This window comes from Rhea americana, unplaced genomic scaffold (genome assembly GCF_003343005.1).
Source record: "Rhea americana isolate MKP2758 unplaced genomic scaffold, rheAme1 scaffold_9, whole genome shotgun sequence".
NCBI classification, from domain to species: Eukaryota; Metazoa; Chordata; class Aves; order Rheiformes; family Rheidae; genus Rhea; species Rhea americana.
The window spans coordinates 5,633,267-5,647,206 of record NW_028187088.1 but is presented as its reverse complement, the minus strand read 5'-3'; the positions used below and the strand labels follow the sequence as shown (position 1 = coordinate 5,647,206).

The following is a 13,940-nucleotide window of genomic DNA, read 5'->3' as shown; positions in this document are numbered from 1 at the left end:
TATGAAAGATGATCGAGGGATTAAATAGCAAAGCTACATACTCATTTTAAGAGAATGAAGATCATCCTAGAGTCCCTTACTCAGAGTGCTAACCTAAATCCCCAAACTGCTTGAGCAAATAGTAGTGGAAGTAATCTATGCGCCTGCATTCTACCTTCACAGAACAGTTGTTACACAAAACCCACAAGCAGTAAGTCCTTATACACACAAGCCCATTCTTCAAGGTTGTTGCCAACCACGCAGAGGGAAGCTACRAAGAACTCCATACACACACGCATTTTTATTTTAATAAATAAATTTTCACAGGCTCAGGCTTTTCTTTTTTTTTTAAATCACATATACAGAACAGAGAACTGTGCCTGACCAACTAATATGAATTAAACTATTTAACCCTGGGAATGAATGCACGCCCTCTATAACACTGAAGACTAGCTGGAAAAGGATTTCTCATGGGCAGCATAGCAATTCACTTCACAGATTAGACAACTTGAGAGATGTGGTCAAAGCAAACAGTGACCCTAAACAGACCACTTGTCTTTATAGCACCACAACAGTGCAAGGAAAGCCAAGAGCTCAAATCCCTCCACTTTCTAGTGCCACTTCTGGATGAGCATGTATGTCTTCACATCCTTAGAGCAATGCATTCTAACCACAAGTGGAGAGGCTAAGCACAGCAGGTATGCAAAATTATTCCATTGAAGAACAGATATTGGATGACACAGTAATGTTACATTTCAAGATTTTAAATTAACAGATGCTTTTGCATCCCTTCAGTATGGCAGTGGAACAGATCCCACCTTCTCTCACAGAGGTTTAGTCCAAAAACTTCCTGTTGGCATTAGCACCAAAGAGCGCCACTCTGATTTCTGGCATCATCTGTTGAGAAAGAGTACATGAACTATATTTATCAGGCAATATAATTGTTACACATTCTCATTGCAGACATTGTGCGATAGCTAGGCTAGTAACTAAAAGTAATAAGTCCATTAGTATGAGTTTTCTGAAGCTTTCATCTGATCACACATTGTTTGCTAGTCTGTGGACTTACCTATATTGCAACATAAGCAAAAGATGCCAGAGCTAGTTTTTCAGCAGGCTGTATGATAGGATCTCAGCCAAAGTTCCCGGTACTAAAGCTAATTTCAATAATTAAAGTCAGCCTCAGTAATTCAAMATCTACTGCACTGTAGTCATACCAAGTCTTTCATTATCACCACTTCTACAGTTTTATGTTCATACTTCATTCAAAAGGTAGCATYTGGGGAAAAGTTCTATTTGTTATAGGAAAAGCACAAGCAGTAGATAGTTTACCTTCAAAAATAAATTCTAACTTGTCATCCATGTTGAAATCTGATCATACACAGTATTGTGACTGTTGTCACACTGAAAACATAAGGATTAAGTKGTAAGACAAAACTAGTTAATTATGCTTTGTTCACCTTGGTTGGGAGCCAAACTCACCTGCTGGGCTACAAGATCCAGTCGACTTTCCAGGGTATTAGAAACTTTAATTTTACCATCACTGTTATAGATTTCAACACCTCCAGCACTAGAAAGGAGAAAAGGAAAAAAAAAAGGAAAAGAAAGAAAAAACAAAAACAATCCATGATACATCTTAAAGCTATAGTGTAGTAGAGACATTATCCCAAATCCCTACTGAAGGCAATGKCAGATATGTAGACCAGAACTTTGTTTTTAAATTATGCCTTAGCAAAACGGGTCAAAGTGATGCACTGAAGTAGTACCGCAAATCATCTTTAAAGTTATTAGAGACCCTAGCTGCATACAAGGGTCCTTATTAGTATGTTTGAGATGCAAGTGGAGCTATGAAATTTGTCACTACAAAACAAAATTTTAGACTTGGAGATTTCATATTTCCAGAAATGAAGAGTTTCTAGCAAGAAGCTTTGCCTTCTCATACATAAAAGAAAAGATGGTTACTTTTGTAAGCTTTGTTCTACGTTTTTTATCATACTATATGAGAATAAAGCCTTGCAGACCAATGATCATAAGCCCCATTGAGTAAACACCCTGTAGCACCATATATTCCTCCTTATGACTCAGGTTTTTGCTGCTTCTTGAGACAGAAAGCATAGCTACATCTGTCTTCTCCCTCTCTAAAATACCAGTAGTTTCTGCCTACAATTGTTCACTGTCTACTTCATTAGTATAAAATAGCCTAGAGGCTGCACAAAACTTTTATTGATATTTTTGATTTAGGTAATACTTGTCTGGAGAAAGCTGCAGAATCTATGCTTAACTCATATGAAATACCAAATTCCATTAGAATAGCAGTAGACACATTATGCGGTTATTCCATACATAATTTTCTGAGATTGTCCTAGTAGGAGCTGTGCCTTAAAAAAACTGCATTAAGTTAGTAGTTTGTATAAGGGACTTCCATTTTCCTTACATTTCTTCTGGCAGAAAGTTGTCTTGGTCAATGTGAACATCCACATCTCTTTTTGTGGCATTTTTGTAGATGGGMATGCTCTTCTGTACAGCAGTCTAAGATACAAAATAAACCTCTGATTAAGCACTGATAAATGCTAGCACATCATGTAATAAATTTGGTCACTCATTTGTAGTTTAAAACTTTTGTTTTAAAGCAAGTTTATTTCTGAATGACCTTTGAGTCAAAAGCAATTATTATTCTTAACATCTAAAATTCCCAGGGAATATCCAAACAGGTAAATGATACCCAAATTGAAGTGTATACTTGTCCTCTTGCACTCTATGTGCAGCAGAAGTGCTTTACTTGGTTGCCTATCRCACAGGTAGGATCTGAGCATGCAATATTTGCAATCAGGTCTCAGCTTTTGAGTGTATGGATATTTTCATTTTATCATAGGCATCTTACCTTAACCATAGAGAGATCTTGTTTCCTGCAACGAACAACTATTCTGGGCTCAAGCAGCTGGTAGAATCCCTGCACAAGATAAAATATTTTTCTGATGCTGTAATGGTTAATTGTTTTAGAATTGTTTAACCCCAAGAAAGGACAGGAGCTGGTCAAACTGATAATCAAAAAGTGACACCATTAACCTATTTTATTTAGTAAAGATGCAGTAGTTTTTTGCTTACATGGTCACCTCAAACACACATTCCAAGAAAGGATACAACCAATATCTGGGAAACCCAAAAGAACCTGCAACTACATATCATGCATTTTTTGTGCTAGCTACAWACTTGGAACTCAAGTGTAGCTAACGTATTGACTGTAGGAGTGACTTGCCCAGGTAACGTACACACATACATAAAGGATCATTGCTCTAAGTAGACYGAGCAAGCTGCCAAACTGATGGTTTCCTGTACAGCCCTTGATTAATGCAGGCAGTAATTTCAGGTGCCTGTTCTAATAACTTCTGTCTTGCAACTGCTGTAGTAATACATAAGCACCGAAACAGGAGCTGCTCCCTTAGTGAATCAGACCTAATTAGCCAAGACAGATGTGCCAGCTTGCAATGGTGAGAGAGGTTTGTTTGATGTACAGCAATACCACACAGGTCAGACCTACATGTGGCAATGAAACAACAGTATTAAATTCAAAACACAAGCTGGTAGGGAGCACTAAAAAAAAATTTCTGCCATCAAACTGAGGGAGGTAGAACTGGTGCCCTATTTCTGTGCAAGCTCATGGCAAAAGGACTAATTCATACCAGAAGGTGGCACTGGTGGTCACAAGAGTAAGTGCAGTAAGACCCTGACCAACACTCCATTTCTAGCAGTTAAGTTTTGGGACTAGAGGATGGTATTCCAGGTCTAAGCAAAGCCTTGATTTGTGTTTTATATGTCTGTCACAGATGTATGCCATACTACAGTAAGTTTTGTCACAGACAGGACTTGTAAGCCTCAAATGCTCAACAGTTTTTAAAAGCAGAAGACTCAACTTCTAGGTTTGGAGAAACAGCTTTTAACAAAGGTACATTTCAGAAGCTCACTCTAACTACTTACTACAGAAGCTTAAAGTGTGCACATTATATCTTAAATGTGCATGTTACAATATATGCATCTGCAATTGTTCTTATAACAGAAGCCAACTGCTTGTTAAGTTTTGTACTCCAAAATAAGCTGCAGCCACAAACCTACCTGTTCAAAATCCAAGACTGAAAGATATAGTGAGAAGTGGCATTTAAAACTAACCAAAGCTAACCCCCTCCAAGCAATATTTGATCTAGACTTCATACAATAACTGTAACCACTACAGTTCGTTGATGACTGAAGATGGACACCTAGGAGAATAGGGCTGCTATCAACTATTTGTTATGATTTAAATATTTACCTGTAGAACTAGTCCATCCAGCAATGTTTGGTACCTGGCAGTATCTTTCACCACCTTGGCAAGTCTCTGCTTGGCCTCATTCAGCAAATCCTACATTCAGAAGAAATCAGATCAGCAGAGCCCATCTGTTTGGCATTTGGTTTCATGCCTACCAACTTTCTGTACTCCTAGCGTAGCTATCACACCCTGCCAACACGTAAATGTACACTCCAGCTGGTGYTCATCCAAGCTAGACCTTCATCTATGTGCACAACACAATATTGTTTCCAAAGAGTACCCYCTTCTTGCCTTGGTTTGAACCCCTTGTAATCAGACAAATTCCTTTTTTCATGGAAAAGTGAGAGCTCAGTAGTAAGAGTCTAGTATTTATAAAACTAATTCAGACAGACAAAATAAATGTTTAAATCATCTAACAAACTAAAGTTGTCCAAATAACTGATTTTTCCAGCTTTGTGGTCGAAGAAACCTAAGCTACCTTTGTATCGACAACATTCAGTTTAGGTGTTTTTTAAATCTTAAGTAAATGCAAGTCTAAATTTAAAGGGAAAGATTAATTTTAATTGAAATAGCTGTTTTTTGAATATCTTTATTCAGGAAATCTGTATCAGTTGACAAAGCATTTTAAAGAAATTTTAAAGAAATTTTAGTCAGCTCAAACATAGCTCCCAGAACTGAACTATTATCACACCTCCTTCTGACAAAGCAATAGTATGATTTGGTGTAAAACTTTTTTCATTATTATTAAACTGTCCTGACTCAAGCGATTAAGAGAAGAGCACATGTTAACAGAATCRGTGCTAAAATGTAAGATTACCACAGATCAACATCATTGTCAAATTTGCTTATACTGTTCACCCTAGAGTAACGTGGCACTTCTGGAAATGCTCATCTCTTGTTTATGGAGGAGGCTAATGATCCGATAAAGGAAAAAATGAGCTTGCAGCATGTGACTTTAAGTGTTTTAAAATGAGGAAGGGTGTTATGCACTCAGAAGCATGAGGTTGAGTCAGCTGATAAATGAGGAAGAGATTACCCAGCAGAGACTATCACAATAGAGTTAACACTTCAGCCACTCACCCTCCTTCTCTCTATTAATAACAATCAAAAATTTGAAACTAGATTTAAAGAATCAATAAACTGGTGACTTCCTTCTGCTAACTCCCTTTTTTTCAGAATAGCATCAATATGGACAACATTATCTAGTTTTTATTTTCAACTTCTACAGATCTCACTGCTTGTCCAATAGCTCAATAGCACCACCTAGCTAAAATATGGAAAATTCACATTGTTTCTGAAATGAGATAAGGAAGCTGTAAAAGAGATATTAGATAACTTGCAAGCTGTATAATGAACAGAACGAGAGAATATGTTACATGCCATATTAGACAAACATAGTAACACTGAACTAAGACTACATTTAGTTTGCACTGGTAAATAATCATCCTATACTTGTCATGTGCTAGAGTCAGAAAACCTTTAGATCTACTAAGGACCACTAATGGAGGTAGAACCACCCACTTCGTGGTGTTTTAAGCCTACTTGCTTAAGGCCATGTCATGCTAGCTTTAATGTAGAAATGTTACTTCAGGCAAATAGGACTTGAAAGTTCTGCAAACTGTTGTGCAAGAGCGTGTTCCTGTTCTTTWAGGAAATAAAGTATTGCCTGAATTATAAATACAACTGCTACTTCCCATGCTGCTGGCAGAGAACTACRTTTACCTAAAATGGCAGGAAACTGAAACTAAAGATAAGCCAAAGTTGATTAAGAAACTGGACTACACTTAATGACTTCTCAACATGCAAAAATGGCTTTTGCAGATGCTCTGAAGCAAACATCACTCAATCATAAACCATATTTTTATTTAGAGAATAGATAAGATCACTTCTTAACACATGGTAGGAAAAAAATCTCCATGTCTTTAATTCAGAGATACTCACTGCAATAAGGTCATCCCTTGCCTTGAGGACCTTCAGTCTTGCCTGATTCATCAGGTTGGACATCTGACTGCAAGTTGCATGGAAAAGTTGAATCAATCCACCAAACTTTGAACACTGACATTAGAACATTTAAATGTATACTTTAAAGATAACAAATTCTACAGCATTTACTGACAAGACTGTTGACTTGTCTGAATCTGTTTCTGAACTTGCACAAATGATTACAATGCAAAACCATCTCCTTCCATAATAGCCCACCAAAAACAAACCTGACAGGATCATTAGTCCTAAGGTAACAAACCAGGGAAGAGCTTTACACATGAACTGCATCTGGGAACACAGAAGATCCTTTCACCAGACCTCCTAGCCATTATACTATTGTAGCTCGTCTTCAATAATTTTCCCYAGAATTATTAAAAACTCAAAATTAAAACTCAGTATGTTAGCTACCTACCAAGAAAAAGAATATTTGTATATAACTGGTAGCAAGATGGCAGCTCAGGCTCTGAAGTCAAACATCTAACTTAAGCAACTTACATTTTCTTTTGCTGTTCAATTTGTTTCTCCTTCTTTTCATAGTACTCCATGATTTTCAGCCTCTGTGTCTGAACAAGGCGACCCTTCTCAATGTTGAACTCTTCTTCTGCCTACAGTAAAAATTAAATAACTGAAGTGGAAATTGATTCCACAGCCCCCCCCCCCAAAAAAAAAAAAAAAAAAAAAAAGAATCAAAATGAAATGGCTATGCTTTAACACATTCATGGATAAGCCAGGATGATAAAATTTCTGATTCCACAGAAACAAAACACTTCAACCAGTACTCAGGTCAGTGGGAGTACAGCATGTTTTTGCTAAACTAAAACCTCGCTAACAAAGAAGTAGTTTATTTTACCAATGTCTTTGATGGCTCATATTTGTCCCTCTGCAGTCCTGAAGCATAAAATATCGAGTCTACACGTTATCTAGTGAGTAAGGAGTTAAGAAGACGATCGCCCTTTTGTGAGAGCTTCAGACCTAGCTTGCTTTTTTGGTAGCCAGAAAGAGAGCATATACATGATTCTACCTAAAATAAGCTACCTGGCCCTCAGTGTCCTTGAACTCCATTATTTTAAGCAATTCTTAAAGAAGCATAGTGATAACATAGGTATTATCTTTTAGAAAAGCCTAGCTAGATAGCCCAGATAGCATATGAAAACACATGKGAAATCTTCATATTTATACCCAAATATCCAAACTCAACTCCTGACTTCTGCTTGCAGATCATCAGGAATACCTACTTTAGAACTGGTCAAAATGTTTATGGAAGATTATTAGTACAGTAATACCCATGGCGAGTCAAATACCAGTTAAATTTTTGGTATAATGCAGATTACCTGCCAAACTGCATTACACCAAATATTAAATGCACCATTAATCCTTATTTAGTAAACATCTATATTCTACCACCAGGTTACTATTATACTCATTCTCTTCTGAATTATTCCAAGTGAACAATTCTGCAAGTAATTCAATTCATGCCTTAAATTTAYGCTTTACTTCCCTTTGATGCCAACTAAATTGCATCTAAAACTTAGTCTATGGGTGGCTACTCAAATGTAGGTACACTTATGAACTGGTTCACAAATATGTTTTCACCAACATAAAATTCAGCCAGTTAATCCTCAGTGATGCCAAGTTACATATTGGAGGTGTGTATTGGGGGAGTTATGGGGGTAGAGAGAGAGTCTTCCACTTAATCTAGTGTATTTGCATTAACATTCAGGTCTTGTTTGCTTTAAAAATGAGTTATCTTGCTTATAAGCACCTGTATAATTGCATACAAGTTCACATTTAATCACTACGAAAACTTTGACAAAAGTAGCTCCAACTCAGCTGTCTTGATTTGATTTGTCAAAAGCTAACAAACATCCTATTTATTTAGTAACATCATTTTGCTGTGTAAAAAAATAAACGTGATGCAAACTGTATCTTTCAAAAGTGTTGCAGGACTGCTCTGGCTTCAAACAGGATGCCAGATGCAGTTCTCTTTTTGCACTTACTACAACRAACTTGCATTTTTACCTTTGCATCTATTTCTTCAGCCTTTTCATTGGCTTCCTGCTCAATGAAAGCCATCATATGCTTAATCTACAAGAGAGAAAAAAGAAAACATTTTCTGCCAGGAAGGACTTTGATGAGAAGAAATGTTTTCCTCCATTTCCTCCATATCGCCATTTCTACAATAGGCCTCTCCATACCCATTCCTTAATTCATACAATAGTGTTGTTTTTCAAAGAAATTAAATTGAGTATACAGATAAAAAAAAAAAGTTAGTTCAGCGTAACACAGGTTGCATGAAAAATCAATTAAAAATAATTCCGTACAATGCCATTTCATTGGCTATCTTAAGAAAAATCTAATTAGAAGTGCAATGCAACTATGCAAAACAAACCAAAAAGTCAGTCTGTACAAATTTGAGGTTGAACATTTTCATTCTTCACTGAGTGAGAACACGGCCCTTCCCCCCCCCAGGAGTTAGACGGGAAAAAAAAAAAAATCAGACACAGACACTAAAATTAAATAGTCTAATTGTTACAACATTCACATGAAACATGGAAGATTGAATGTGGAGTCCATGCTCTCAGTCAGGAATAGATAGCACTTGAATGAACTTGGGCCTTCCACACAAGATGATTGTTTAAAAGAAAGCAAAGGGCTACTGATCACCCTGGGCAGATCTGAACAGGTTCTTTTACACACAGCAGAAATCTTTCTTGACAAACGTAATAAATTCTGTAGAAAATTACAAGGTCATGAATTTGTGACAAAACTGTTCAATAAAAAAAATAGCTCTCTAAGTGATTTTACTATGTAGTTGCATATTAGTTTGGAGGGGTTGGGAAGAAGAAATCAGGGATTGCTATGCTACTTGATCAAGACCACATCAAGTAGATCACATGTTGCTTTAGGGAGAGGTATACATTAATAGAATCAATTTAAAGAACCTTTTTGAACCACCCCAAAACATTATAAAGCATGGGCCTAGCGGCTCAAAGACTAGGAAAACAATTATGGTAAGTTCTGCTTGCTATGCTTACATGCCATTCTGTGACCTGGTCTAAGTTTAGGTTCACATTTAAGGCACATTATAAAGACTCACACAGACACAAACTACACCTTTGAACATACATAGCCATTTCCAGGGGCAAATGCATTATCCTTTAGTGGACCATAAAACCCTACTGTCTTTTTGCTTACACTTAGTGAAGAGAAATATTTCTCAACCTGATCTGAACAAACTTGGATTAAAGATCCTGTTTATATACTCTCATGTTAAAACGAAGTATTTTAAAGAGAGAAAAAGGGTGACAATATGAAAAGAGAACGAACATGCGCAGAACAGCATCATGTCCGTATAAACAAGAAAAACAGAAGTTCACAGATGAAGGGAAGATTTTAAGCATGTACAATGGATGAAATGAGTGATATTGCCATTCTGAATATCAAGTCAGCAACTCTTTAATTCCAGTTTGCCACATTTCTACAAACAAGTCCACCCACAACCCGAGCTTCCTATCCTGCTCTCCCAATTAGATACTTGGTTAAACCAAGCATGATATCTACCTGTGCACAGTGAATAGCTTTTGCACAGCAGTATTTCCTACAGAAAGGCATATAGGATTTTTCTTTTTTCCAACAGTACTACTTGGAATATCCTTTCTGTGGTAAGTGCTAGTTGTCTGACTGGCTTTAGCTAGAAATGACTACCCAGATTACATGCAACCATTTGTAAAACACTATTATCAGAAGAAAGTAAGCAAATCTATCAATGGGAGAAAAAAAATCTTTATTAACAATAATTTTCAGTGAGAAAATTATTGAAAGCAAGTAGTGGCAGTTCAGAGGATCATTTGCCAAGTCCACATCAGGATTCATACACATACAGAACTGAGCATGCTATTAGCCATGTTCTTTTTTCCAGTTAACAGGATCATCCTAATTTCAACAGCAAAAGAGGTCACAGATGTGAATTTCTATTTGCATTACATGTTCAGTGAATCTGTATATCCTGAACTAGCCTTTGAAGTTCAGGTCCATGGCAGCTGAGCAAAACCACCCCAAAGTCAGATTTATTATTATAATCATCAAGGAAAAGAAAGGAAAAATCCTATCTTTGCACACAAGAATCAAGAGAATGCAATGTCACAATTCTCCTTTTGGAGACAGGCAACCTACTGATTTTACTTTCAATGTGACATTTCCTTGCCAAGAGACTATGTTTACTGAATGAGAAAGTGAGACTCTAAGCACTTATGATGCAAAGGACATATGGAGCTTGACTGATCTGCCCATCACCCATAGCAAACTCCACTGACAAGTCTCAACTGGATTTGTGCAGTCTCTAATGTTCCACACCACCTTCAACCCAGCTCAAAGCAGTTTTTTTATGGAAGGGCACTGTTTACTGTCAATAAGGACAGAATGTCCTGACTGGAAGAAGCATCCCAGTCCAGACTTTGGCATTGCGAGTTTCCACTGCCAGAGAAGCCCAGGTGCACCATGCTGCTTAAGGTACAGAAATGAAAAAAAAGTATTCAAGAGAGTTGAACAGCCTGCACAAACGCCATGTTGTAGCTAATTAGATTTAGTATAAGAAAAAAAAAAAAAAGCCTTAACGAGAGATCTGGAAAATAAGGCTCACCTAGGGTATTGTATTTATCTGTCTCAGAATGGACTTAAATACTGTAGACAGCCTAAAGGCTGCTTCTGATCACGCTCATTATAGCCTGTCATGAGATGTCACCAAAATTTACCMGCAAAGTTCCCCCATGTGCAGCCACCAAGAAAAAGAAAAATCAACTTCTTCAGAAGTTGGCTTTATTTCTCCCAAAGATTCCCAAAGAAGACTTTTCCCTTTTGCCTTGCCTTCACAAGAGAAGTGCCAAAACAGAGTGGGAGACCCTACTCAGCAGCTAAAACGTGAATCAGCCATAGGAGCCACTTCCAGGTACGGCTGCTTCTTCAGAGCTGGCACTATCCCTCCGCCTCCAACCTGACCTCTTCCAAGCGGGACGGCCCGTCAGCTCAGGCAAGGTTGTCCCGTCCCCCGTTCCCCCGCCCCCCATTTAGCACAGCCTAGAGGCCGCCTCAAAGCTCTGCCGTCGCCGCCCGCAGCGCCTCTCCTCACACCGGTTCCGTCCCGCCAGCTCCCATCCACCCCCAACCGGGTCGGGAGCACAGACTCAGCAGCGGCCTCAGCGGTGGCCGCTCCGAGCCGGGGCCCGCAACCGGTACCTGCTTCTGGACGTCGGCATCGCTGAGCGCCATGATGACAGCGGCGGCAGCGGCTCGAGGATAGACGGTTGGGGCCGTTGGCGACCACGAGTGGAATCAAATCCGGTTCGGGTCACAGCTGTTGCTGCCGGCGTTGCGTCACGCCGCCCCGCCCCGCCCCGCTCCAGGCCAATAGGAACCCGGGCGCCGGCGTGGCGTCACGGGCGCGGGGCGCTGCGTTGTGTCTCAGCCGCGCAGGCTGCCATCTTGTGGCGGTTGGCGGTTGCTGCGCGGCGGCTCTCGGCGGATTCGTTTCAGGCTTTTGGGCAGCCGCGGGAGGAGAGCTGTGAAGCACAACAGYGTTTTTCCTGAAAGGGGTAAAATCAGGTTGTCAAGATAAGCCCCCAGCGCAGGTGTTCTGTGTGTGGGGCTTCCTTGGCATCATGCCGAGCCCATGGCACCCTGAGAGTGACTTAAAATCATGCAGCTGGACCTGGCTGACTGCTCCTGGCCCTCAAGAGTTGTTGGAGGACAGTGTGAAGACATGCTGCTTTACCTTGAGTTCAGGCCTTGGTCTCCCTGTTTCCCTCCTCACTTGCAATATTCTCTTCCCAAGTAACCAGGCACACCTCACCTGCTGGGAACTGCTGGAGGCTGGCAGGCCTTTGGCTATAGCAAACAGTTCAGGAGCACTGCATATAAGAGATGAAACAGTCTTTCCCTTCTAGCTAGTGTTTTTAAGACTGGTTGGAATATTGTGTCCAATTTTGAAAAGAGCTGCTTCCAGAAGTAGCAAATTAAGATAAAAATCGTAATTTACAACAGAGAGGATTCAAGTTAAAGAAAAGCTTGTTGATAAAGTGCTTAAGTAGACTTTTTGGTAATGTTTTCAACTCCCCAACTTCCTATCTTTGGTATCTAAAGGTTACTTTCAGCAGTCAATTATATAAGGCTGGGAAATACTACTTTTTAAAGTTCTATGCTTTTTTCATGCTTAGATGGGACATGTGCGATGGAACTGACTCAGTTTTTTACACCTGAATGACGTGAGGGGCAGCATTAAGGGACATGAAGAGCAAAGCACAAGGACACAGGAAATAGCTCACTAAGGGGAGGGRAGAGGCTGGGTAACAAAAGGGAGGTAGGAGGGCACAAACTTTCAGGTGCAAGTGATTTAGTGAAGTCTTGTGATGACTGCTAAGATTGGTTGTACTTTTATGATTAACAATTACAGCACCACCATTTCATTATAGAAATACATTAGAAGACTCAAGAGCTCTGTAGTTTGTTGTTGTTATTGTTGTTATTGTTGGTTTTAGTTGCCTCTGTCAATTCCTAATCACAAATTGTTCAGGACTGTTTTGAAAAGATGCACTATTTTTTCAATAATTTTGTTACTATTTCCCATTGTTTCCTGTGTGATGTTATTTTAAGTAGTCTTCACAACGTACAATGTTATTTATTCTAATTGAAAAGAAGCATCTACTCCCATGATGCCTGTACAATTACTGGAAAAATAGAAGCACTCTTTACAATCAGCTTCATATACAGCATTTGTCATATTCATGTTTCTTTCTGGCTTGTTTTTATTTCCTTAATTTTTAGTGTGCCTTTTTTCACTCTCTAGGGGAAAACTAGCGTATCATTGTAGATATATAAAAGAACACATACAAAATGTTTACAACTCAGTTATATTACAATGTAGGAAGCAGAGTGTGTTTTGAAACTTGAGAATGTTTAATACTAATTATACTCTTCCTGAAATAATAAAAATGTAGTCAGGACTTTATTCAAACTTACTTTATTTCTTAGTGCTTAGTAATTTTGCAAAGTCTCAGGCTTGATACTGGGCTATTTCTCTGATACCCTGTCATACTTTGAAGTTAACCCCAATCTATGCTATGTCAACTGGATTATAGCCACTGCAATTATATATTCCTCAAGAATTTTTATATTGGGGGAAAAATCAGCAGTGGCTACATTCACGCAAGGATGACTTGCGCATGCTCTGGCTGCGTTTTTGGCACGCGTTTCCTTGAGCACAGGAGAGGCGTTGTGGCCGCTGCCCTGCGCGGGGCGCCGCCGCGAGACGGGCGCGCGCGTCACGTGCCGAGCGCGCGAAGCCGCCTCGCCGCCGCCATGACAGCTACCGAGGCGGAAGCTCCCCTGGCCCGCGGCACCGCCTCCTCCTGCCCCTTCCGGCGGAGGGGCAGAAGGGGAAGTCACGTAGCGACTGACCTCTCCTTCCGGGTCCTGTTTCCCTGTCCGGCGGGGGGAGGGGGTGGGGGCTGTGACGTGATGCCCCCTCGCCGTGCCCTCCTCCCCTCCCTCCCCTCCGTCATGGCGGCGGCGGCAAATTAGGGCAAAGCTTGCAGCGCCTCGCGCGCGCGCGCGCACACACCCACACCCCCCCACCCTCGGCGGACCGACCCGGAGCGGCGCCGCTACGCGCCCGACCTTCCCTCCC

The 13,940-nt window shown here is 40.0% G+C and overlaps 1 protein-coding gene across 1 annotated transcript; it reads right to left on the bottom strand.

Moving 5' to 3' along the window:
* Positions 1 to 261: 261 nt before the first annotated feature.
* Positions 262 to 11,630, bottom strand: ATP6V1E1 (ATPase H+ transporting V1 subunit E1). Its single transcript, XM_085324027.1, has 9 exons — positions 11,495 to 11,630; positions 8,282 to 8,347; positions 6,758 to 6,867; positions 6,221 to 6,287; positions 4,283 to 4,372; positions 2,861 to 2,929; positions 2,414 to 2,508; positions 1,462 to 1,549; positions 262 to 876 (listed from the first exon to the last, which is right to left on the bottom strand). The coding sequence occupies exons 1-9, from the start codon at positions 11,525 to 11,527 to the stop codon at positions 814 to 816; spliced, it is 681 nt and encodes a 226-aa protein (XP_085180153.1). The 5' UTR covers positions 11,528 to 11,630; the 3' UTR covers positions 262 to 813.
* Between the last annotated feature and the right edge of the window lie 2,310 nt (positions 11,631 to 13,940).